The sequence below is a fragment of the Ranitomeya variabilis genome, chromosome 8, assembly GCF_051348905.1.
Source record: "Ranitomeya variabilis isolate aRanVar5 chromosome 8, aRanVar5.hap1, whole genome shotgun sequence".
NCBI classification, from domain to species: domain Eukaryota; kingdom Metazoa; phylum Chordata; class Amphibia; order Anura; family Dendrobatidae; genus Ranitomeya; species Ranitomeya variabilis.
Genome location: NC_135239.1, coordinates 210058419 through 210083418, shown reverse-complemented (window position 1 = coordinate 210083418; position 25000 = coordinate 210058419). Strand labels below are relative to the sequence as shown.

General features: G+C 46.6%; 1 protein-coding gene and 1 long non-coding RNA gene across 3 annotated transcripts in view; one reads left to right on the top strand and one right to left on the bottom strand.

The window, feature by feature from the left end:
* Window positions 1–3096: 3096 nt before the first annotated feature.
* Window positions 3097–21363, bottom strand: NR2C2 (nuclear receptor subfamily 2 group C member 2). 2 transcript variants are annotated; one of them, XM_077276696.1, is made up of 14 exons: window positions 21075–21263; window positions 18963–19052; window positions 17029–17226; window positions 16844–16946; window positions 16249–16428; window positions 15571–15718; window positions 14186–14279; window positions 13968–14101; window positions 13390–13561; window positions 13172–13293; window positions 12103–12242; window positions 10544–10681; window positions 10125–10230; window positions 3097–6621 (listed from the first exon to the last, which is right to left on the bottom strand). In XM_077276696.1, the coding sequence occupies exons 2-14, from the start codon at window positions 19032–19034 to the stop codon at window positions 6447–6449; spliced, it is 1782 nt and encodes a 593-aa protein (XP_077132811.1). In that variant the 5' UTR covers window positions 19035–19052; window positions 21075–21263; the 3' UTR covers window positions 3097–6446. The 2 variants fall into 2 exon arrangements, with proteins under 2 accessions (XP_077132811.1, XP_077132812.1); XM_077276697.1 differs by having other exon boundaries at window positions 3098–6621; window positions 13968–14104; window positions 21075–21363.
* The window catches only part of LOC143787725 (uncharacterized), a 17627-nt gene continuing 13399 nt past the window's right edge, over window positions 20773–25000 (top strand). The window contains exon 1 of the long non-coding RNA XR_013218447.1: window positions 20773–20926. This is a non-coding gene — a long non-coding RNA (uncharacterized LOC143787725). The remainder of the gene's footprint in view (window positions 20927–25000) is intronic.

Here is a 25000-nt window from a genome sequence, read left to right as displayed (position 1 = left end):
TGTATAAACGAAGATCCATGGTGACCATTAGTTGCCCTTTGAGCCCCAGACATGAGACAAATGAGAGGACGCTGAGATTTGGGGAAGTTTGTTATCCACTTTAATAGTATAAACCTTCAGGAAGTTATGAAGCGACGAGAGGACAATGCCACGAGGAAAAAGCATTTGTGAAAATGCCTCATCTAGTCCATGCACTGCAATACTCTATATACAAAACAACAATGCAGATCTCTCCGTGACGAAGAATAAGATTAGATAGAAAAACAGGTAAAAAATAATAACACACATGCCGAAGTGTGGAACATCAGAGAGATGGGGCTGAGGAGGAGGACTGAGGTGGGGGGCTGAGGAGGACTGAGGTGGGGGGCTGAGGAGGACTGAGGCGAAGGACTGAGGTGGAGGGCGAAGGAGGGAGGACTGAGGTGGGGGCTGAGGAGGAGGACTGAGGTGGGGGGCTGAGGAGGGAGGACTGAGGTGGGGGGCTGAGGAGGAGGACTGAGGCGGAGGACTGAGGTGGGAGGCTGAGGAGGAGGACTGAGGTGGGGGGCTGAGGAGGAGGACTGAGGCGGAGGACTGAGGTGGGGGGCTGAGGAGGAGGACTGAGGCGGAGGACTGAGGTGGAGGGCGGAGGGAGGACTGAGGTGGGGGCTGAGGAGGAGGACTGAGGTGGGGGGCTGAGGAGGAGGACTGAGGTGGGGGGCTGAGGAGGAGGACTGAGGTGGGGGGCTGAGGAGGGAGGACTGAGGTGGGGGGCTGAGGAGGGAGGACTGAGGTGGGGGGCTGAGGAGGAGGACTGAGGCGGAGGACTGAGGTGGGGGGCTGAGGAGGAGGACTGAGGTGGGGGGCTGAGGAGGAGGACTGAGGCGGAGGACTGAGGTGGAGGGCGAAGGAGGGAGGACTGAGGTGGGGGCTGAGGAGGAGGACTGAGGTGGGGGGCTGAGGAGGGAGGACTGAGGTGGGGGCTGAGGAGGAGGACTGAGGTGGGGGGCTGAGGAGGAGGACTGAGGTGGGGGGCTGAGGAGGGAGGACTGAGGTGGGGGGCTGAGGAGGGAGGACTGAGGTGGGGGGCTGAGGAGGAGGACTGAGGCGGAGGACTGAGGTGGGGGGCTGAGGAGGAGGACTGAGGTGGGGGGCTGAGGAGGAGGACTGAGGCGGAGGACTGAGGTGGAGGGCGAAGGAGGGAGGACTGAGGTGGAGGAGGACTGAGGTGGGGGGCTGAGGAGGAGGACTGAGGTGGGGGGCTGAGGAGGGAGGACTGAGGTGGGGGGCTGAGGAGGAGGACTGAGGCGGAGGACTGAGGTGGGGGGCTGAGGAGGAGGACTGAGGTGGGGGGCTGAGGAGGAGGACTGAGGCGGAGGACTGAGGTGGAGGGCGAAGGAGGGAAGACTGAGGTGGAGGGCGGAGGAGGAGGACTGAGGTGGAGGGCGTAGGAGGGAGGACTGAGGTGGGGGGCTGCGGAGGAGGACTGAGGTGGAGGGCGAAGGAGGGAGGACTGAAGTGGGGGGCTGAGGAGGAGGACTGAGGTGGGGGCTGAGGAGGAGGAGTGATGCGGAGGACTGAGGTGGAGGGCGTAAGAGGGAGGACTGAGGTGGAGGGTGGAGGAGGAGGACTGAGGTGGGGGGCTGAGGTGGAGGGTGGAGGAGGACTGAGGTGGGGGGCTGAGGCGGAGGACTGAGGCGGAGGACTGAGGTGTGGGGCTGAGGAGGAGGACTGAGGCAGAAGAGGGGGGCTGAGGAGGAGAGCTGAGGTGGATAGCGGAGGAGCCCAGGGGTCCGGCTCAGACCTCATCATATACAATGCCGCCTCTGACAATGACCCTTCTGTCCTCCAGATCCTGCAGCCACCAGGGGGCGCCACAACCTTCAAATACTAAAGCAGCAGAACCTCGCCCGCTAATACGCATGGTAGGAAATTATACAAAAATACGTTTTCTGCCTAAAAACAGGAGTGAAAATTTCCGACCCGGAGCAAAGCCCTCAGTGCAATCAGGCGATGGATGGGGCTGAGCGACATGTGAGTGGGCATGTGGCTCCCGGGCCTTGCGCTGACAACCCCCACCTAAGTTCTCAGTTGGCCATGATTTCCCGCTGTGGTTGCGACGTGGAGTGTGACTGTAGCATCTGACTACCATAGAAACACACAGCTCTGCAGAGGAGCTGCATACACAAAACGAGATATTTTATTCATCATGATTATTTACAAAAATTGCTGCATTAGAACAACCAAAAAAAAAAGAACAAGACTATATGGAGTTACATGGCGTCCTATATGGCTTTCCTGTCCGCTCTGTGAGCCTGGGCAGGTGGAGACAGAATGACAACCAGCGGACCCCCCACTAATCAGACCCCAAACATGGCATATCCTGTGGAGTAGTACATGATCTGACCAGCAGCGGGCGCCCTTCGGGGTGGGGCACAGTGCGGATTCGTCAGCGCTCCCCGCAGGCTGGGGTCTGTGCAGCGCTTCACCTGCCGCCTCCTGTGTGACGCATCAGTCACCGGCAGCATATAAGGCACATTAGGAATACTGCCCCCTGCTGGCCGCACTGGATGGTGTCAATGTGAGGTTCAGCTCCCGACAGATCATGAAATCGCTTCAATAGCAACTGATGGAGGATGTCCGGGGGCACGTGGCCTCCATGCTATAGTATTGGCACGCCATGTGCCAACACAGGACAATGCCTTTGTCACCTTCTTAAAGGGATTCTCCAGGAATGTGATTCTGATGGCCCAACCTTATTCATCAGTATCAGGCTGCTGTCACACTAGCAGTATTTGGTCAGTATTTTACATCAGTATTTGTAGCCAAAACCAGGAGTGGGTGATAAATGCAGAAGTGGTGCAGATGTTTCTATTATACTTTTCCTCTAAGGCCGGAGACACACTGGTGCGAGATACGGCCGAGTCTCGCTGGTTAAAAGCAAGCTGTGGCACCTGCACTCCGGAGCGGAGCGTGCAGCTGCATAGCAATACATGGAGCTGCACGCTCCGCTCCGGAGTGCCGGTGCCACAGCTTGCTTTTAACCAGCGAGACTCGGCCGTATCTCGCACCAATGTGTCTCCGGCCTAATTGTTCCACTCCTGGTTTTGGCTACAAATACTGATGTAAAATACTGACCAAATCCTGCTAGTGTGACGGCAGCCTCAGACTGGTGGCGGTCCGACCCCGCGATCAGCTGCTACCGGCTCCAGCAGCGACCCAGAGCCGAAGCCGCACAGCGCCGCACACTGTGTAGTGGCCGCTCTTGGTACTGCAGCTCACGTCAATAGAAGCTAAGCGCAGTACCGAGAACAAACACTGCACAGTGTGCAGCGCTGTAGTGTTCTGGCTCCGTCCACTCTGTACATCGATGGGGGAAAGAGGGGCCGGGTGTCGGACCCCACCGACTGGATACTCATGACTTATTATAAGAAGAGGTCATCAACATCTCGTAACCAAAAAATATTTTATCGCATTTCTCCCCTTCTTCAAAGAGCCATAACTTTTTTTTTTTTAATATTTTTTAAAAATATTATTAAATCCTTTTTAAGGTTTCTTCTTTTTTTATACTTTTCACTTTATTTTTTAGTCCCCCCTCCCCCCCGAGAACTATAGACATCAATACTGCGGAATATAGCGAAAGTCAGGGCTTCCTATGAAGCTCATCCTATGGCAGGGGAGCACCAAGATGGCGGTGTCCCGGGTCTTAAGCCCCTCACTCGGCCCCACGGCGCCGTCCCGTCGTGTTGCAGGTACAGGATACCTGAATGGACGCCCCTCTGGGAATGCCGCCGGTTTGATCTTTACGGCGTTGATTTTATGATTAGAATTCTCGGCTGCTGCGGTGACAAACTTGTTTTGTCTGTTTTCTTTGTTATTTCAGAATTTTATTAAAAAAATTTAAAACCATAATTTTATTTGTATCTTCATTTTCTTCCGCTGGCGGAGCCGTGCGAGGGTTTTTCTTATGTGTGTGCCGAGCCGTTGTGCCATTTGGGGTACATGGCAGCGTCCTCATCTTTTTTTTTTTTTTATAGTGGGAGGTGTGGTGAAAAAAAGAAAAAAAAAAGCAGCACTTTTTTTTCTCTAATTTTACACATCTGGGGAAAACCAGGGAGATTATTATTATTTTTTTTAATTAACATTTTTAAAAACATTTTTACTTTACTCTTTATTCTTTAGTCCCCTTAGGGGACTTGGACCTGTGATTGTTTGATCGCTTGTTCTATATACTGCAGTATATAGTAGGAATGGCGGTCTCCAGGGCCCGCTGCGGACCATGATGGCAGCAACGTGGGGTCTCCAGCAGGTTCTCCGCCCACTGGCAGCATGTGATCACATCGCAGGGGGTGGCTAATGGGCACCTAAACAAACGTACAGCCAGGATCAATGACTTAAAAGGGTTGTCCGGTCTTACGTACGGACAGATAACTTTAAAGCCAAATAAAAAATTAAAAGCAAAAAACAAACTATGTAAAAATGGCTTCCAGAGCCAAAACTTATAACAAAAAAAAAAAGTTGTCAATCTGAATAACCAGGTACACATGAACAGACCTGGTGGGGGGCGCCAGGTGTCAGACCACCACCTATCCTATGGATAGGACATCAGTATGTTAAGAGCGGACCACCCCTTTAAATGCTTCTGTTTAAACAAAAACCTTATTATAAGTGCTTTCTGGTTTCATAAGGGGTTAAAATAGTGCGCAGGAGAGACGGGGGAGTAAGTGCATCATTTCAAGAGTCAAATCCACATAAACAAAGAGGAGAGGAGCTAAATAAACGCAGCAGATTTGGATGTGAACAGAGAAAACAAGAATAACGGAAAAAAGTTTCTGCAAAGTTTCCCCACTTTTCCCGCAGGACTTCGCCTCGTTTCAGGACGCGGTCGGTCGGGTTGCGCTTCTTGGTAAATAGCGATTAGTGCATGGTCGCTTTATTAACGACCTGGAAATGTTTCAACCAACCTGAAATTAGACGGACTGATGATTTCTGGCAATGGTGGACTCCGCTGACTGCTCCGAGACCAAGGATAGGACTGTTAGTATGAGCGGGTGCTGCACTACTACTCCTACTACTCCCAGCGTGTACTCATTGGTGCCGAGCATTTTAAAGAGAGTGTCTGTTCTCCAGACAGGAGGATCAAAAGAGGCACAAAAGCCTAAATCATAAAAAGTTCTGCAACTTTCTACCACACTTTGTTGGATCAGCACCTCTGCTTGCTGTCAGGACATGGAAACATTCGATTTAAAGCACAGGCTGAAAAGGTCTGACAATTCTCTCTCTCATCCTGATAGTTTCATGCACTTGATCTGCACTGATACATTGTAACAAACTCTCAGATATTATCCCTTTCTTCTCATAAAGGATTATAGAAATGTGGCCACATCAATAGTATGAGACCTGGCGGACCACCTCCTACCTGCCGTCATCCCCGGCGCCTCTTCTGATTAGGACGTCACGCGAGGGCTACAGATAAGAAAACGTTGACTACCGCCATGGCTGCCCGACCACAATCCTGCAAATTGACTTGCTCATCTTTAGTCTAAACAGGTTTTCTTGGGGAAAACAATAATGTTTTCATTCACTGACAGCAATCAGAACTCCTAATATTAGAAAGGTATTTAATCACCAATGGACAGATTCATTTTTTTGCCATAAAACTAAAGATCCTAAAAGCTACTTTTACACCTGGAATCTGTTCATTATTTTTTTTTAGAGTTTTTTTTTGGTCTATTCATCATCCGTTCAGTGCAAAATTTGTTTAATAATTATTACTTTTCTATGCATTACTTGAAGACGAACCTGCCACAAAAAGGGGCAAAAAAATAATATTCTTTGAATCTGCGCCAATTAATCAGACATCCCACGCCCATATTGATGAATTTGGGGCAAAAGGAAACACAAGACAAAAAAAAAAGAGAAAAAACACAGTTGATGAATTGGAGCCAAATTAATCTGTTAGAAAGTTGCAGAACTTTTCATTAAGCTCTAATTAAGTTTTGTTTGGATAAAATTGGAAAATTAGGAGGAAAAATCTGATCAGAAAGGGAAATCTGTGAGAAGTCGCCTCATTATAAAATGTCCCCTCCGCCGTCCGTCTGCGCATGACAACATAAATTCTTTGTGACACTTTTCGGAATCCTGGCCTCTAGTATGTAGCCTTGTATAAAAAAGCGGGGGTACCTGGAATTCAGATACATGGGGGTACACATCTAGAAAACATTGACCTGTAACAGATATACGCTCCTACCTGATCATCGCGTAATGGCTGCATAACGGCGTCACTGTCCGGTAATGGAAATAAAGGGTTACGACTACTGAAATGTTCAATGATTGAGGAAATAAAGGAGGGAGCGTCTACTCCTGGATGAGGGTCTATGTGTTCCCCAAAATGTTAGTGCGCTTTCTCACGCCCTGAAAAGGGTACGATGAAAAGTGCTTGATCCGTGCACAAGTGCTAGTTCCGGCTATACGCTGGTCCCCGTGATCTGCCCGTTGTATTCTGCCGTCTCCATCTTCAGGATGTAAGGGATGATGCTGTCAATAGGAACGTTGCCGATAAGGCCGGTAAAAAAAAGTTCCTCCGTTATACTGGAGCTCATGAGTCTGAGAGCCGGGAGCCGCACCAGGATACGGGCCAGTCTGAGCGAGAGGAAAAAGCAGAGAAAACACAAAAGATTATAGAAAAAAACTGCATACAATAATAGAAGTTACATCCTGTATTATCCTCCAGAGCTGCACTCACTATTCTGCTGGTGCAGTCACTGTGTACATACATTACATTACTGATCCTGAGTTACATCCTGTATTATACCCCAGAGCTGCACTCACTATTCTGCTGGTGCAGTCACTGTGTACATACATTACATTACTGATACTGAGTTACATCCTGTATTATACTCCAGAGCTGCACTCACTATTCTGCTGGTGCAGTCACTGTGTGCATACATTACATTACTGATCCTGAGTTACATCCTGTATTATACCCCAGAGCTGCACTCACTATTCTGCTGGTGCAGTCACTGTGTACATACATTACATTACTGATCCTGAGATACATCCTGTATTATACCCCAGAGCTGCACTCACTATTCTGCTGGTGCAGTCACTGTGTACATACATTACATTACTGATCCTGAGTTACATCCTGTATTATACCCCAGAGCTGCACTCACTATTCTGCTGGTGCAGTCACTGTGTACATACAGTACATTACTGATCCTGAGTTACATCCTGTATTATACCCCAGAGCTGCACTCACTATTCTGCTGGTGCAGTCACTGTGTACATACATTACATTACTGATCTGGAGTTATATCCTGTATTATACTCCAGAGCTGCACTCACTATTCTGCTGGTGCAGTCACTGTGTACATACATTACATTACTGATCCTGAGTTACATCCTGTATTATACCCCAGAGCTGCACTCACTATTCTGCTGGTGCAGTCACTGTGTACATACATTACATTACTGATCCTGAGTTACATCCTGTATTATACCCCAGAGCTGCGCTCACTATTCTGCTGGTGCAGTCACTGTGTACTTACATTACATTACTGATCCTGAGTTACCTCCTGTATTATACTCCAGAGCTGCACTCACTATTCTGCTGGTGAAGTCACTGTGTACATACATTACATTACTGATCCTGAGTTACATCCTGTATTATACCCCAGAGCTGCGCTCACTATTCTGCTGGTGAAGTCACTGTGTACATACATTACATTACTGATCCTGAGTTACATCCTGTATTATACCCCAGAGCTGTGCTCACTATTCTGCTGGTGCAGTCACTGTGTACTTACATTACATTACTGATCCTGAGTTACATCCTGTATTATACTCCAGAGCTGCACTCACTATTCTGCTGGTGAAGTCACTGTGTACATACATTACATTAGTGATCCTGAGTTACCTCATGTATTATACCCCAGAGCTGCACTCACTATTCTGCTGGTGCAGTCACTGTGTACTTACATTACATTACTGATCCTGAGTTACCTCCTGTATTATACTCCAGAGCTGCACTCACTATTCTGCTGGTGCAGTCACTGTGTACATACAGTACATTACTGATCCTGAGTTACATCCTGTATTATACCCCAGAGCTGCACTCACTATTCTGCTGGTGCAGTCACTGTGTACATACATTACATTACTGATCTGGAGTTATATCCTGTATTATACTCCAGAGCTGCACTCACTATTCTGCTGGTGCAGTCACTGTGTACATACATTACATTACTGATCCTCAGTTACATCCTGTATTATACCCCAGAGCTGCACTCACTATTCTGCTGGTGCAGTCACTGTGTACATACATTACATTACTGATCCTGAGTTACCTCCTGTATTACACTCCAGAGCTGCACTCACTATTCTGCTGGTGCAGTCACTGTGTACATACATTACATTACTGATCCTGAGTTACATCCTGTATTATACCCCAGAGCTGCGCTCACTATTCTGCTGGTGCAGTCACTGTGTACTTACATTACATTACTGATCCTGAGTTACATCCTGTATTATACTCCAGAGCTGCACTCACTATTCAGCTGGTGCAGTCACTGTGTACATACATTACATTAGTGATCCTGAGTTACCTCATGTATTATACCCCAGAGCTGCACTCACTATTCTGCTGGTGCAGTCACTGTGTACATACATTACATTACTGATCCTGAGTTACCTCCTGTATTATACCCCAGAGCTGCACTCACTATTCTGCTGGTGCAGTCACTGTGTACATACATTACATTACTGATCCTGAGTTACATCCTGTATTATACCCCAGAGCTGCACTCACTATTCTGCTGGTGCAGTCACTGTGTACATACATTACATTACTGACCCTGAGTTACATCCTGTATTATACTCCAGAGCTGCACTCTCTATTCTGCTGGTGCAGTCACTGTGTACTTACATTACATTACTGATCCTGAGTTACATCCTGTATTATACCCTAGAGCTGCACTCACTATTCTGCTGGTGCAGTCACTGTGTACATACATTACATTACTGATCCTGAGTTACCTCCTGTATTATACCCCAGAGCTGCACTCACTATTCTGCTGGTGCAGTCACTGTGTACATACATTACATTACTGATCCTGAGTTACATCCTGTATTATACCCCAGAGCTGCACTCACTATTCTGCTGGTGCAGTCACTGTGTACATACAGTACATTACTGATCCTGAGTTACCTCCTGTATTATACCCCAGAGCTGCACTCACTATTCTGCTGGTGCAGTCACTGTGTACATACATTACATTACTGATCCTGAGTTACATCCTGTATTATACCCTAGAGCTGCACTCACTATTCTGCTGGTGCAGTCACTGGGTACATACATTACATTACTGATCCTGAGTTACATCCTGTATTATACTCCAGAGCTGCACTCACTATTCTGCTGGTGCAGTCACTGTGTACATACATTACATTACTGATCCTGAGTTACATCCTGTATTATACCCTAGAGCTGCACTCACTATTCTGCTGGTCCAGTCACTGTGTACATACATTACATTACTGATCCTGAGTTACATCCTGTATTATACCCTAGAGCTGCACTCACTATTCTGCTGGTGCAGTCACTGTGTACATACATTACATTACTGATCCTGAGTTACATCCTGTATTATACCCTAGAGCTGCACTCACTATTCTGCTGGTGCAGTCACTGTGTACATACATTACATTACTGATCCTGAGTTACATCCTGTATTATACCCCAGAGCTGCACTCACTATTCTGCTGGTGCAGTCACTGGGTACATACATTACATTACTGATCCTGAGTTACATCCTGTATTATACTCCAGAGCTGCACTCACTATTCTGCTGGTGCAGTCACTGTGTACATACATTACATTACTGATCCTGAGTTACATCCTGTATTATACTCCAGAGCTGCGCTCACTATTCTGCTGGTGCAGTCACTGTGTACATACATTACTGATCCTGAGTTACATCCTGTATTATGCTCCAGAGCTGCACTCACTATTCTGCTGGTGCAGTCACTGTGTACATACATTACATTACTGATCCTGAGTTACATCCTGTATTATACCCCAGAGCTGCGCTCACTATTCTGCTTGTGCATACATTACACGATTCCTCGGAGTTCGCGCTTTGTACCTGTACGTATCCTCTGGATAAGCTTTTTGTACATAATCTTGAAGCTCCATTTGTGCCTTTTCCTGGAACTTCTCGATCTGCTCGGTACTGGAGAGACCGGGGTAATCTGTGATGATATAACACGCAGTGGATATTTTTTTAAGCCTCGAAGATTAAAAAAGTCCTCAACTTAAAGGGATTGCCTCTTTTCTGTATAAAGTATCTCATTAAAGGGCCATTGATGAGCACGGGGCCCATAGCCTGCCCTTGCACTGGGGTCATCCGCTGCCCGTGTTCTCCCCCAGTATAGGGTCAGGCGTTGCTGTTTTAGGGTCTCCAATGCAATAAAACAGATGAGAATCACATTTTGCAAAAATCTTTAAACAGCAGCTTTGATCTGAGCTTCCTGCACTCAAACCTAACAGACGAATCCTTCTAACCTGGACTGAAGAGGACCACGGCCTTCAGATAGGCGTATTCGTAGCCGTCGATGTCCAGTTTGGCCATACTGTTACAGAACTCCTGCAGCTTCCATATGTGCTCCATCACCTGCTTAATGCGCTCCCCGGAGAGCTTATCTGAAAGAAGGAAACAGAGTGACTGCAGTAAATCAGACCTACGAGCCCCTGCTCGGCCGCACGTGGAGGGGAACATAGGAACGTGGAGGGGAACGTGGAGAGGAACATAGAGAGGAACGTGGAGGGGAACATAGAGAGGAACATGAAGGGGAACGTGGAGGGGAACATAGGAACGTGGAGGGGAACGTGGAGGGGAACGTGGAGGGGAACATAGAGAGGAACGTGAAGGGGAATGTGGAGGGGAACGTGGAGGGGAACGTGGAGGGGAACGTGGAGAGGAACGTGGAGGGGAATGTGGAGAGGAACGTGGAGGGGATCGTGGAAAGGAACGTGGAGAGGAATGTGGAGGGGAACGTGAAGGGGAACATAGAGAGGAACGTGAAGGGGAACATGGAGGGGAACGTGGAGAGGAACGTGGAGGGGAACATGGAGAGGAACGTGGAGGGGAACGTGGAGGAGATCGTGGAGAGGAACGTGAAGGGGAATGCGGAGAGGAAAGTGGAGAGGAAAGTGGAGGGAAACATGGAGGGGAACATAGGAACGTGGAGGGGAACATAGAGAGGAACGTGGAGGGGAACGTGGAGAGAAACGTGGGGGGAACATGGAGGGGAACATAGAGAGGAACGTGGAGGGGAACGTGGAGAGGAACATGATGGGGAACGTGAAGAGGAACGTGGAGAGGAAAGTGCAGGGGAACATGGAGTGGAACGTGAAGTGGAATGTGGAGAGAAACGTGGAGCAGAACTTGGAGAGGAACGTGGAGGGGAACATGAAGGGGAACGTGGAGGGGAACGTGGAGGGGAACGTGGAGAGGAACGCGGAGGGGAACGCGGAGGGGAACGTGCAGGGGAATGTGGAGAGGAACGTGGAGGGGAACGTGGAGAGGAACGCGGAGGGGGACGCGGAGGGGAACGCGGAGGGGAACGTGCAGGGGAATGTGGAGAGGAACGTGGAGGGGAACGTGGAGGGGATCGTGGAGGGGATCGTGGAGGGGATCGTGGAGAGGAAAGTGGAGGGGAATATGGAGGGGAACATAGAGAGGAACTTGGAGAGGAACGTGGAGGGGAATGTGGAGGGGAACATAGAGAGGAACGTGGAGAGGAACGTGGAGGGGAACGTGGAGGGGAACGTGGAGAGTAACGTGGGGGGAAAGTGAAGAGGAACGTGGAGAGGAAAGTGCAGGGGAACGTGGAGGGGAATGTGAAGGGGAACGTGGAGAGTAACGTGGGGGGAAAGTGGAGAGGAACGTGGAGGGGAACATAGAGAGGAACGTGGTGGGGAACGTGAAGAGGGACGTGGAGGGAAACGTGGAGAGGAAAGTGCAGGGGAACGTGGAGAGGAACGTGGAGGGGAACGCGTGGAGGGGAACGTGGAGAGGAACACGGAGGGGAATGTGAAGGGGAACGTGGAGGGGAACGCACCTTCCTGGACGTTGTTTTGCAGATGGTTGACTATGGCGGCCAGAATGGTGGAGAGGCTCATCACCTGCGAGCACTGCGCCAGACCCAAGGTGAACAGTTCATTCCAGCAGGCGCGGACGAGGCTCGTGTTACAATCCTGCCTGGAAGGAAATATGGACAAAAACTACAGATAGACAGTTGGGAAATGTAGCCGCTTAGACACAGGGGCCTGACGGTTATACACCGAGCCTCAAACTGTGCAAAAGCTTCCAAAATTAAAAGTAGCAAACTTTGTAAAAGTTTTGATTTCTGTGCCAAAAGTTGAAAAAGTCGGCGAGGACAACCCAGAGGCAACAACTTACAAGGCTTGTCCACATGCAGCATTTTTTTCAGTGTTTTTACTGCAGTTTTTCCCCATTGAGATCAAAATTGTTTAGCATAAAAAAAAAGATCAATAAAAGCGCATAAAAACACGCAGGTAAATCCCGTTTGGCACATTTTCTGGCTTTAGGACAATCTAAAACCTGCAGGTTTTCCTTGTTGTTTATTGCTGTGGCATGCTAGATTTGTCTCTTATGCATGCTGATAAAGTTTAGTGTTGAAAATAAGTCCTATTCCATACAATTAGATTTTGCCACAAAAAAATAAAAAAAATCAGCAAATCCTGATACCGCATTTCTGGTGCATTTTTCAGTGATTTTTTTTTCACCTCCCATTCATTTCAATGGGTGAAAAATGCTGAAAGAATTGACATGCTCCATTGTCCAAAAAACCACGCAAAGCGCAAAATACTGATGACAAAAAAAACAAGCTGTGCGCATGAGATTTCTGAAACTTCATAGGCTTTGCTGGTGCTGTAAAACACAGCTGAACTTTTGCATTAAAAAAACATAAAGAAATGATGCAAACAAGCCTAATGTGAATTTAGCCTTGAAATAGGGGAAAAAAATAGAATTTTCCTTGTTGTTGTGCCATCTAGTGGTGACTGATAGTAATACCAGGACATTAATGAGGATGCATCAGTTTATAATCTGGCCCGCACAGGTACGAGCTCTTTGCTCTCATGGGGCGGCAGGCGGTGAATACTTACCCCAGGGCCTGGAAGGCAGGTATAGAGCGAGCCCAGTGCATGGAAAGGAAAAGCAGGCGAGATGCGGACTCACATATATAGTGTACGTTCAGATATTCTGGCATCGGGCTGGGCATTGTGAGCTGCGAGAGATGAGGAATATCATAAGACGGCCATAGTTGATACAGAGGAGGACCGAATGGTTAATAATTCACCGTCGTCCCTATTATCACACGGACCTTAAAAGTGACGTGTGTGTCTGAGAGCAGCGGTCCTTCCACCTCCAGGATGGGTGTAGCCTGATCCCGACTAATGACGTGAATGTTCCCCCCGGCCGTCGTATCAAAACCATCCGACACGTTCTGTCCAGCGTCCGACGTGTTAAATGCTTTCGCTAAGGTGTCAAACGCCCTGAAAGAGGGAACAGAAAACAGAATATCGATCCTCAGTCGTTTTGGTTATCTAGTAAATCAGTAAGAAGCGCTTACACTTTTTATACAGTTCCTGTTTCCATTCCTCTCTGCCTTCAAGATCTCTGCTTGCTGACCGTGAATAGGCTCATCCCTATGTCCATGGAGCACAGACCTAACACTTCTCACAGCTGTCGGGGGGTCTTGTAAATAAAAGCCCCCACTGAGATGACGCACAATTCCCTCTGTCCTTTCCTGAATTTCTTACAATGTTAAATGTAAGGTAAAATGTATCTGCCCGCAGGCTCGTCACTATGTATCACAGCTACCTAACGAGCGGCTGCATTCACTGACTGCAAGCAGAGATCTTGGAATACCATCAGAGTATAATACAGCATTGCACTCACCGGGTGATCTCGCTGGAGAATTGGTCCTCTTGTTGGACATCCGACGTGTCCCCGTTATTCAATGACTCGGTCAGGTTGGCGAGGGACGTTACCACGCTTGCCAGGGTGCCCAGCCCGCTCTGACTCGTCTCGTTCTGCTGGTTGTATGACACATTCATTCACACTTACAACCTATAGGAAACTAAGGTCCCCGTCATCCAGCAGCTTCATCTCCTCACCTTGGCATCTGCGGACAGGACCACGGTGCCGTCTTCACGTATCAGCGGCTGCTGGATATTCACCAACATCCCCGGGTCTAAAAGTCCGGCTTGTCTGCAAGCACATAAAGCAGAATGCACCTTTAAGGACGGGGTCACACTTGCGAGTGCAATGTGAGAAACTCGCATGAGTCTCTCCCATCAAGACCTGGCACTGCCGCCGACACTCGGACCGGAGCATGCGGCTGCAAGTATTTCTATGCAGCTGAACGCTCCAGCCCCGAGTGTCGAGTATTGATGCAAGAGACTTGTGCGAGTTTCTTGTATTGCACTCTCAAGTGTGACCCCGGCCTAAGACTGAAGCAATCGGCCCATAAGATTCAATTATGGTCTTTCCAACCGATTATCCTGGGCTGTGCGGGCGAGGGCAATAGGACATTAATGGTTGATGGGGCGGATGGCAGGGAAAACCCGCCCAGAGAAAAGTGTTCTGAAAAGGAACTGACCCATCACCTCCCCTATATACCACATGAGGGGGAATATATATATATATAAAACCGATGCAAAAACATTGGAACAATATTGTCCTGCAGTGTTAGCTCTTTAATAGATTGGTGACCAGATACTGAATATGACCCTGACAGTCACAAGGCAGAAATAAGACTAAGGGCCCCTTCACACTGTGCAATCAAAGTCTGAACGAGCGTTCGATTTGTGACGTTTATCCGTCCTCGTTCCGAGGTTGCAAAGTGTGACATGGCGTTACGATCTGCGACGCAGCCCAGCATCGTACGATGTGAAAGAAAGAGCAGAACTTTCTTTCGTCGTAAATGTCTCGCTGTGGCGGTCGAAATCGTAGTATGTGACGGCGGTCATACGAGCTCGTAATGCGACTACGTGGGTTGGGCTTCCGCATACCTGTCTCCTGATTGGGCGTGACGTTTTAGCACGCCCATGCTGGTAATACGTCACGCTCGGAGTCGTAGGACTATGGCGGTGTGAAGGGTAGCGTACGATTGCGACGCGTGACGTTCACATCGCAACTACGTCAGAAAAAGCGTTAACATCGTAGAGTGTGACCGCTGGCTACGAGCTCGTACTGCGATGTCGAATATGACGCAAATGCGTCGTAATCGTAGCAGAATCGACCAGTGTGAAGGGGCCCTAAGGCCGGGGTCACACTTACGAGTTCAATGTGAGAAACTCGCACGAGTCTCTCGCATCAAGTCCTGGCACTGACACCGGCACTCGGGAATGGAGCGTGCGGCTGCATAGAAATACATGTAGCTGCAACTCCGGTCCCGAGATCCGGCGGCAGTGCCAGGACTTGATGCGAGAGACTCGTGCGAGTTTCTCGCATAGAACTCGAAAGTGTGACGCCGGCCTAAGATACCGCAGCCGCTCACCTCCCTCCTTCTTTGTCAGTCACAAATGTGGGTGTTGCTATGTGCGGGCTCCGCAGGTCCTTCCGGATGTAGATCTTCTCGGTAGAGGCTGCACAGTTTGAGGGTTTCTCACGCTGGATGTCAAAGGGTTTCCTCTCACTCTGCACCGCTGAGAAAGAAGCACAAAAATATCTCATTACACAGGTTCAGGGACCTATATACAGAGTGGACATGTAAATGTGACACGGGACGGGGCAGAGACCACTGTAATGTGAATACATGACTTACTCCAGAGCTGCACTCACTATTCTGCTGGTGCAGTCACTGTGTACATACATTACATGACTGATCCTGAGTTACCTCCTGTATTATACCCCAGAGCTGCACACACTATTCTGCTGGTGCAGTCACTGTGTACATACATTACATTACTGATCCTGAGTTACATCCTGTATTATACCCCAGAGCTGCACTCACTATTCTGCTGGTGCAGTCACTGTGTACTTACATTACATTACTGATCCTGAGTTACATCCTGTATTGTACTCCAGAGCTGCACTCACTATTCTGCTGGTGAAGTCACTGTTAGGGTTGGCAAGAATGTATCCACTGATTGGCAGAGGCCACTAATTTGTTGGTCTCAGGACCCCCTTTTATTGGTTCTCTGTGCACCATTTATACCCCGGGAGCAGAACTCACATTCCATCTTCATGCCCATTTCTAAGCACTTTTTCAGCCGGCAGAACTGGCAGCGGTTCCTGTGGTGCTTGTTGATGACGCAGTCCTGGCTGCTGCGACAGCTGTATGTCAGGTTCTTCCTGACGCTTCTCTTAAAGAAGCCCTTACATCCTTCACAGCTAACGGCGCCATAATGCCGACCTGCGGGGGAAGGGGAGAACAGAAGGAAATCAAAATGAAAACATTCCGAAAATAGTCTATAGAGGGTGCGCGGAAAGATGTAAGAGACGGGAGTTAGATTGTACTCTGTAACCACGGAGACACATAGATCTGCATAGGGGCTGCGTACACAAAATGTGCAGGAGGAGTTTAGTGAAGACTGTTCACAGCCCTGCTTCATCTTTTTAGAAGCACTGGAAATATTTGCTTTCTGCTTGCTGTCACTGGATGATGTTGAGTCTGGTGCTCGGCTCGTGGAGAGCGCGGATCACTGCACAGAGCCCTGCAGCTGCTGCGTGATCACACAGATTCATAGACAGCAAGCAGAGATGTTGACAGCCCTGAGCAATTATCCATGTGAAAGGACTACAAGTCCCATCGTCCTCCCCACAATCACCTGAAGCTTTGTCTCCGCAGACCACGCAGTACTCTATGATCTGCGGCCGCTGCACCTCCGTCTTGCCCAGCAGTCGCTCCACCGAGGCGGCATCTGTCACTATCTGGATCAACGCAAAACACCAAGAGAATAAGAACCCCCTGAAATCAAGCCAGAAGCAGAAGGACCCCCTGAGCGCCCCCCACCTGGATCCTCCCAGGCACAATGTTCTCCGTGGTGAAGATGAGCTGCTTGGCATTGGCAGAGTCGGGTGCAGCCAGGATCACCTTCCCTGCCCCAGATCCATCCGGGCTGGCCAAGATAAACTGCTGCTTGGGAGACACCGAGGAGTCGACGGCCGTCACAATCTGGATCTTCTGCCCGGTCTGCTGATCTGTCACAATCTGCAAACACAACATGGACCGTCACTGAGGCTGCTGCTCTGAGAATACACCATGCTTTACCCTGCAGCTCTGCTCATTAGGTCACAGCTATTATCAGAGACTTCAGCATAGCTGCACCCATAGAGGCTCAGGTGTCTGCTCTGTGAATACACCATGCTTTACCCTGCAGCTCTGCTCATTAGGTCACAGCTATTATCAGAGACTTCAGGTTAGCTGCACCCATAGAGGCTCAGGTGTCTGCTCTGTGAATACACCATGCTTTACCCTGCAGCTCTGCTCATTAGGTCACAGCTATTATCAGAGACTTCAGGTTAGCTGCACCCATAGAGGCTCAGGTGTCTGCTCTGTGAATACACCATGCTTTACCCTGAAGATCTGCTCATTAGGTCACAGCTATTATCAGAGACTTCAGGTTAACTGCACCCATAGAGGCTCAGGTGTCTGCTCTGTGAATACACCATGCTTTACCCTGCAGCTCTGCTCATTAGGTCACAGCTATTATCAGAGACTTCAGGTTAACTGCACCCATAGAGGCTCAGGTGTCTGCTCTGTGAATACACCATGCTTTACCCTGCAGCTCTGCTCATTAGGTCACAGCTATTATCAGAGACTTCAGCATAGCTGCACCCATAGAGGCTCAGGTGTCTGCTCTGTGAATACACCATGCATTACCCTGCAGCTCTGCTTCATTAGGTCACAGCTATTATCAGAGACTTCAGGTTAGCTGCACCCATAGAGGCTCAGGTGTCTGCTCTGAGAATACACCATGCTTTACCCTGCAGCTCTGCTCATTAGGTCACAGCTATTATCAGATACTTCAGGTTAGCTGCACCCATAGAGGCTCAGGTGTCTGCTCTGTGAATACACCATGCTTTACCCTGAAGATCTGCTCATTAGGTCACAGCTATTATCAGAGACTTCAGGTTAACTGCACCCATAGAGGCTCAGGTGTCTGCTCTGTGAATACACCATGCTTTACCCTGCAGCTCTGCTCATTAGGTCACAGCTATTATCAGATACTTCAGGTTAGCTGCACCCATAGAGGCTCAGGTGTCTGCTCTGTGAATACACCATGCTTTACCCTGCAGCTCTGCTCATTAGGTCACAGCTATTATCAGAGACTTCAGGTTAGCTGCACCCATAGAGGCTCAGGTGTCTGCTCTGTGAATACACCATGCTTTACCCTGCAGCTCTGCTTCATTAGGTCACAGCTCTTATCAGAGACTTCAGCTTAGCTGCACCCTTAGAAACTCACTCAGGTGGCTGCTCTGACCATACACCATGCTTTATACTGCAGCTCTGCTCCAATAGGGCAGAGTTATTACCAGTGACTTCAACTTATGTGCATCCGTAGAGACTCAGGTGTCTGCTCTGACCATACCCTATGCTTTACACTACAGCCTGGCTCCAATAGGACCCATCTATGACGCACACTTTATTCTAGTCTCTGCTTTCATGAGAGGCTCAGACTCTTCCTTTGTCCTCGTGTCATGCTTTACACTGCAGCTCTGCTCCGTGAGGACACAGCTATGATCTAAGACTACAGCTTTGATTAAGTCTGAATCTGCAAACCAGCATCTGTCTCATCAGACCTCTTCTCTGTCTATCCGCCATGCTTTACACTGCCCCTCTGCTTCCTCAGAAAGCTTTAAGTAGGTGATAGGGAGAGGAGCCTCGATAAAGGGGGGGGAGTAACCCTTTAACTGCTGGATTACAATCTTCTGATCAGACTGTACCTGGATGCGCTGCGGAGTGGAGACGGCGGAGTCGGTGGAGATTATTTGGATGCGCTGAGAGGAGCTGGTCATCACTGAAGATTCCAGAACCTGGAGGACGAAACCCACAAAGAGTGAACCTCAGTTATAATCGGCACGTATAAAGCATCCTGTACACCCACCCCGACCGACCACATCATAATCTGTGCAAGAACTGAACCTTAATATCACCTTCAAGGGTGTAAACACATTTGCAACTTAAAAATAAAAGTCCTCCCGTTTTGTGTATACAGCTCTGATGCAGAGCTACAGTATGTGTCCTGCCTTACTCCAATCCATCCGCCTCCTCTCCTTGATCACCTGACAGAAGAGCGTAAAGCGCAACTGCAGGCTCACACCGTAGAGTTTGTTTCTGATCTGTAACCATGGAGACATGTAGGTCCGGAAAGGAGCTGTATACACAGAACAGCACATTTGTAAATCAAGATGAAGGCAAAATTACAGAAATTTATTTTTACTTTTGCTAACAAAACTACTAAAACAGAAATTGGTGCAACGAACAAAATACAAGGAAAACCCAAATAATTTGTTAGAGCAGGGGAGCCGCCACATTCTGAGAGGGGCAATCATTGCCTTTCATTATTCTATGATTTACATATAGTCGTCTACTACTTTTATTAATTTGTTGCACATGGTACAAAAGTAATAAAAAAAAAACATACCTAACGAACCGGCACCACTCCTCCATTCTGTTTATGGCGTTCCCAGTAGGATGCCTAGTACTACATTAGTTAGGATGGAATTTCAAAGTTGATCAGCAGTCAGTGATCGGCTGCAGCGGTCATATGGCAATTTGACATACCCCCCACAGGGAGAGTTAGCCAATGAGCCAGGCGGGCTATGCTAGAAATTAGGAGAAGGGCACCACCATGGGGCTATTAACAAAGTGTTTATAAATCGTGGACAACCCCTTAAAGATTTTATTGATGTCGGTCAAAAATATGGAACATTTCTGGGATGAAAAAGGGTTAAATCAATGTTGCTTGAACCCCAATCGTGCACTCGGATCTTCAAGGGCTCGTTCATAAGACTGATGTCCATGTACAAGTGTTATTCAGGGAGAGCGCACGTACCGGTCGTAGTCTATGTAGCCGCTCACATGTCCCTGATTTTAAATCACGTAGACATCAGAAATGTAAGTCTATGGGTCCTTGAAAAAACAAACGGTCAGAAAGCAAAAGGTGTAGAAACTTTCTTCTCTATTTTATCCATGTACAAGAAAATCTGATAATGATCAAAACAAATGCTGATCAGAATAATCGCTCCATTTTTCTAGTAGGTGGAAAAATAGTAGACGTGAAAGAGCCCTTACTCTTTGCACTGTGCTCGTCATATGTCGCTCCCGATAAATGGAAGGACATTTTCATTATCTCCGATATAAAGGGCTGCGGATGTTCTGTAGCCCCTATCTCCACACTATCACCATATCTGTCTTCATCAAACACAGGGCAGCCCCTCCCCCCATCCTTTCTTCCCAACAGTTCACCTGAGGTTACAGGATTTGGAGGAAAAAAAAATAAAAATAAATGGATTTTTTTTCTGTTTTTGCCAAAAAATAAAACCCTTTCTGGGTGCAATGAGATTATCTACCACTAGATGGCGATAATCACTGTGAGAATAAGTACCAATAACACTAATGCCACGCCCTCATAGCATGTGATAGGTCAGATGACACGTCAGTTCTCAGACAACACCGCCTACTTTAGAGAAGCTAAAAGCTAATTGGCTGATTGGATGCACCCGCCCACCCATGACGTCACAAAATAAATAAATAAAGGCAGCGCGTTTGGCGGAGAAAGATGGCGGCTTTTGGCGAGCTGCCAGCGGCGGGGCCGGAGGGTGCGGACACCGGGGCGCGCGGGCCGGGGAGCGGGAGTCGGTGCGGAGGGCGCAGAGAGGCGGTCAGAGGAGGCGGAGGTTGTCAGGTGAGCGGACAGGCGGAGCTGTCGGCGCGGCCGCGGCGAGCGGAGGGTTACCGGGGTCCGGGCAGGCGCTCAGTTCATGGTATGAAGCAGTTTTACGTCAGTCGGACCGCTCCGCGGAGGCCTCACCCGCGGCCCCGCCTCTCCTTACCTCACCCGGACGGAGGTTCCTGTCACAGCCGCATCCCCTCAGCTCCTGGCGGCCCCCGCAGCTTCCCGCAGCCGGGAACGGCCCGTGAACCCCGAATATTTCGGTAGTTTCGAGTTTTTCTCCTCGGTGAGAGGTCAGAGGTCGTGACCCCGCGCTCCGCCGCCTCTTCCCCCCTCTCCTGCTTCCACTTCCCTCTCGCTCGGATGGGGGCGGGAAGATGACGTCACTAAAAGAAAACAGGCGATTGGCCGCTCGGGCGATGGGCGTGGTTAGTATCGACCCCGCCCATTTAGCTGTCAAGTCGTAGTTGTGTTTTTTTTTTTTTTTAAATCTTAAACTTTATACAGATGTTACAATTCAAACTAAACTTTATTGACCAAGAACAAACGTACAAAACTTTAGGGTTTTCAATAAACTGTGATGTGAAAATGGCTGATAACATGGAGCAATAGCGGACACTCCGCCTCACAGTGAGAGGAGCTGGACATGGAGCCGTCACCACTTCCCGACAGGAGCCAAAGCTTTATTCAGGGACGTCGCCATAACACAAATTGTGGGATCACGTTTATTGGGGGCTGGAAAAGGGGTTAATAATAAAGAAAAATAGAAAGATTGTTTCATTTTACAGCAGTCACAGTATTATAGTAGTTATATTCTTGTACATAGGAGCAGTATTATAGTAGTTATATTCCTGTACATAGGGGCAGTATTATAGTAGTTATATTTTTGTACATAGGGGCAGTATTATAGTAGTTATATTCCTGTACATAGGGGCAGTATTATAGTAGTTATATTCTTGTACATAGGAGCAGTATTATAGTAGTTATATTCTTGTACATAGGGGCAGTATTATAGTAGTTATATTCTTGTATATAGAGGGCAGTATTATAGTAGCTATATTCTTGTACATAGGGGGCAGTATTATAGTAGTTATATTCTTGTACATAGGAGCAGTATTATAGTAGTTATATTCTTGTACATAGGAGACAGTATTATAGTAGTTATATTCTTGTACATAGGGGCAGTATTATAGTAGTTATATTCTTGTACATAGGAGACAGTATTATAGTAGTTATATTCTTGTACATAGGGGGCAGTATTATAGCAGTTATATTCTTGTACATAGGGGGCAGTATTATAGTAGTTATATTCTTGTACATAGGAGCAGTATTATAGTAGTTATATTCTTGTACATAGGAGACAGTATTATAGTAGTTATATTCTTGTACATAGGGGCAGTATTATAGTAGTTATATTCTTGTACATAGGCGCAGTATTATAGTAGTTATATTCTTGTACATAGGAGACAGTATTATAGTAGTTATATTCTTGTACATAGGAGCACTATTATAGTAGTTATATTCTTGTACATAGGGGGCAGTATTATAGTAGTTATATTCTTGTACATAGGGGCAGTATTATAGTAGTTATATTCTTGTACATAGGGGGCAGTATTATAGTAGTTATATTCTTGTACATAGGGGGCAGTATTATAGTAGTTATATTCTTGTACATAGGAGCAGTATTATAGTAGTTATATTCTTGTACATAGGAGCAGTATTATAGTAGTTATATTCTTGTACATAGGGGCAGTATTATAGTAGTTATATTCTTGTACATAGGAGCAGTATTATAGTAGTTATATTCTTGTACATAGGAGCAGTATTATAGTAGTTATATTCTTGTACATAGGGGCAGTATTACAGTAGTTATATTCTTGTACATAGGGGCAGTATTATAGTAGTTATATTCTTGTACATAGGGGCAGTATTATAGTAGTTATATTCTTGTACATAGGGGCAGTATTACAGTAGTTATATTCTTGTACATAGGGGCAGTATTACAGTAGTTATATTCTTGTACATAGGAGCAGTATTACAGTAATATTCTTGTACATAGGGGGCAGTATTATAGTAGTTATATTCTTGTACATAGGAGGCAGTATTATAGTAGTTATATTCTTGTACATAGGAGCAGTATTACAGTAATATTCTTGTACATAGGAGCAATATTATAGTAGTTATATTCTTGTACATAGGAGGCAGTATTATAGTAGTTATATTCTTGTATATAGGAGGCAGTATTATAGTAGTTATATTCTTGTATATAGGAGGCAGTATTATAGTAGTTATAATCTTGTACATAGGAGGCAGTATTATAGTAGTTATATCCTTGTACATAGGGGCAGTATTATAGTAGTTATATTCTTGTACATAGGAGCAGTATTATAGTAGTTATATTCTTGTACATAGGGGCAGTATTATAGTAGTTATATTCTTGTACATAGGAGCAGTATTATAGTAGTTATATTCTTGTACATAGGAGGCAGTATTATAGTAGTTATATTCTTGTATATAGGAGGCAGTATTATAGTAGTTATATTCTTGTATATAGGAGGCAGTATTATAGTAGTTATAATCTTGTACATAGGAGGCAGTATTATAGTAGTTATAATACTGCCTACTATGTACAAGAATATAACTACTATAATACTGCCTCCTATGTACAAGAATATAGTAGTTATATTCTTGTACATAGGAGCAGTATTATAGTAGTTATATTCTTGTACATAGGAGGCAGTATTATAGTATATTCTTGTACATTGGAGCAGTATTATAGTAGTTATATTCTTGTACATAGGAGGCAGTATTATAGTAGTTATATTGTACATTGGAGCAGTATTATAGTAGTTATATTCTTGTACATAGGGGCAGTATTATAGTAGCTATATTCTTGTACATAGGAGCAGTATTATAGTAGTTATATTCTTGTATATAGGAGGCAGTATTATAGAAGTTATATTCTTGTACATAGGGGCAGTATTATAGTAGTTATATTCTTGTACATAGGGGCAGTATTATAGTAGTTATATTCTTGTACATAGGGGCAGTATTACAGTAGTTATATTCTTGTACATAGGAGCAGTATTACAGTAGTTATATTCTTGTACATAGGGGGCAGTATTATAGTAGTTATATTCTTGTATATAGGGGCAGTATTATAGTAGTTATGTTCTTGTACATAGGGGCAGTATTATAGTAGTTATATTCTTGTACATAGGAGCAGTATTATAGTAGTTATATTCTTGTACATAGGAGCAGTATTATAGTAGTTATATTCTTGTATACAGGTCCTTCTCAAAAAATTAGCATATAGTGTTAAATTTCATTATTTACCATAATGTAATGATTACAATTAAACTTTCATATACTATAGATTCATTATCCACCAACTGAAATTTGTCAGGTCTTTTATTGTTTTAATACTGATGATTTTGGCATACAACTCCTGATAACCCAAAAAACCTGTCTCAATAAATTAGCATATTTCACCCGTCCTATCAAATAAAAGTGTTTTTTAATAACAAACAAAAAAACCATCAAATAATAATGTTCAGTTATGCACTCAATACTTGGTCGGGAATCCTTTGGCAGAAATGACTGCTTCAATGCGGCGTGGCATGGAGGCAATCAGCCTGTGACACTGCTGAGATGTTATGGAGGCCCAGGATGCTTCAATAGCGGCCTTAAGCTCATCCAGAGTGTTGGGTCTTGCGTCTCTCAACTTTCTCTTCACAATATCCCACAGATTCTCTATGGGGTTCAGGTCAGGAGAGTTGGCAGGCCAATTGAGCACAGTAATACCATGGTCAGTAAACCATTTACCAGTGGTTTTGGCACTGTGAGCAGGTGCCAGGTCGTGCTGAAAAATGAAATCTTCATCTCCATAAAGCATTTCAGCCGATGGAAGCATGAAGTGCTCCAAAATCTCCTGATAGCTAGCTGCATTGACCCTGCCCTTGATGAAACACAGTGGACCAACACCAGCAGCTGACATGGCATCCCACACCATCACTGACTGTGGGTACTTGACACTGGACTTCAGGCATTTTGGCATTTCCTTCTCCCCAGTCTTCCTCCAGACTC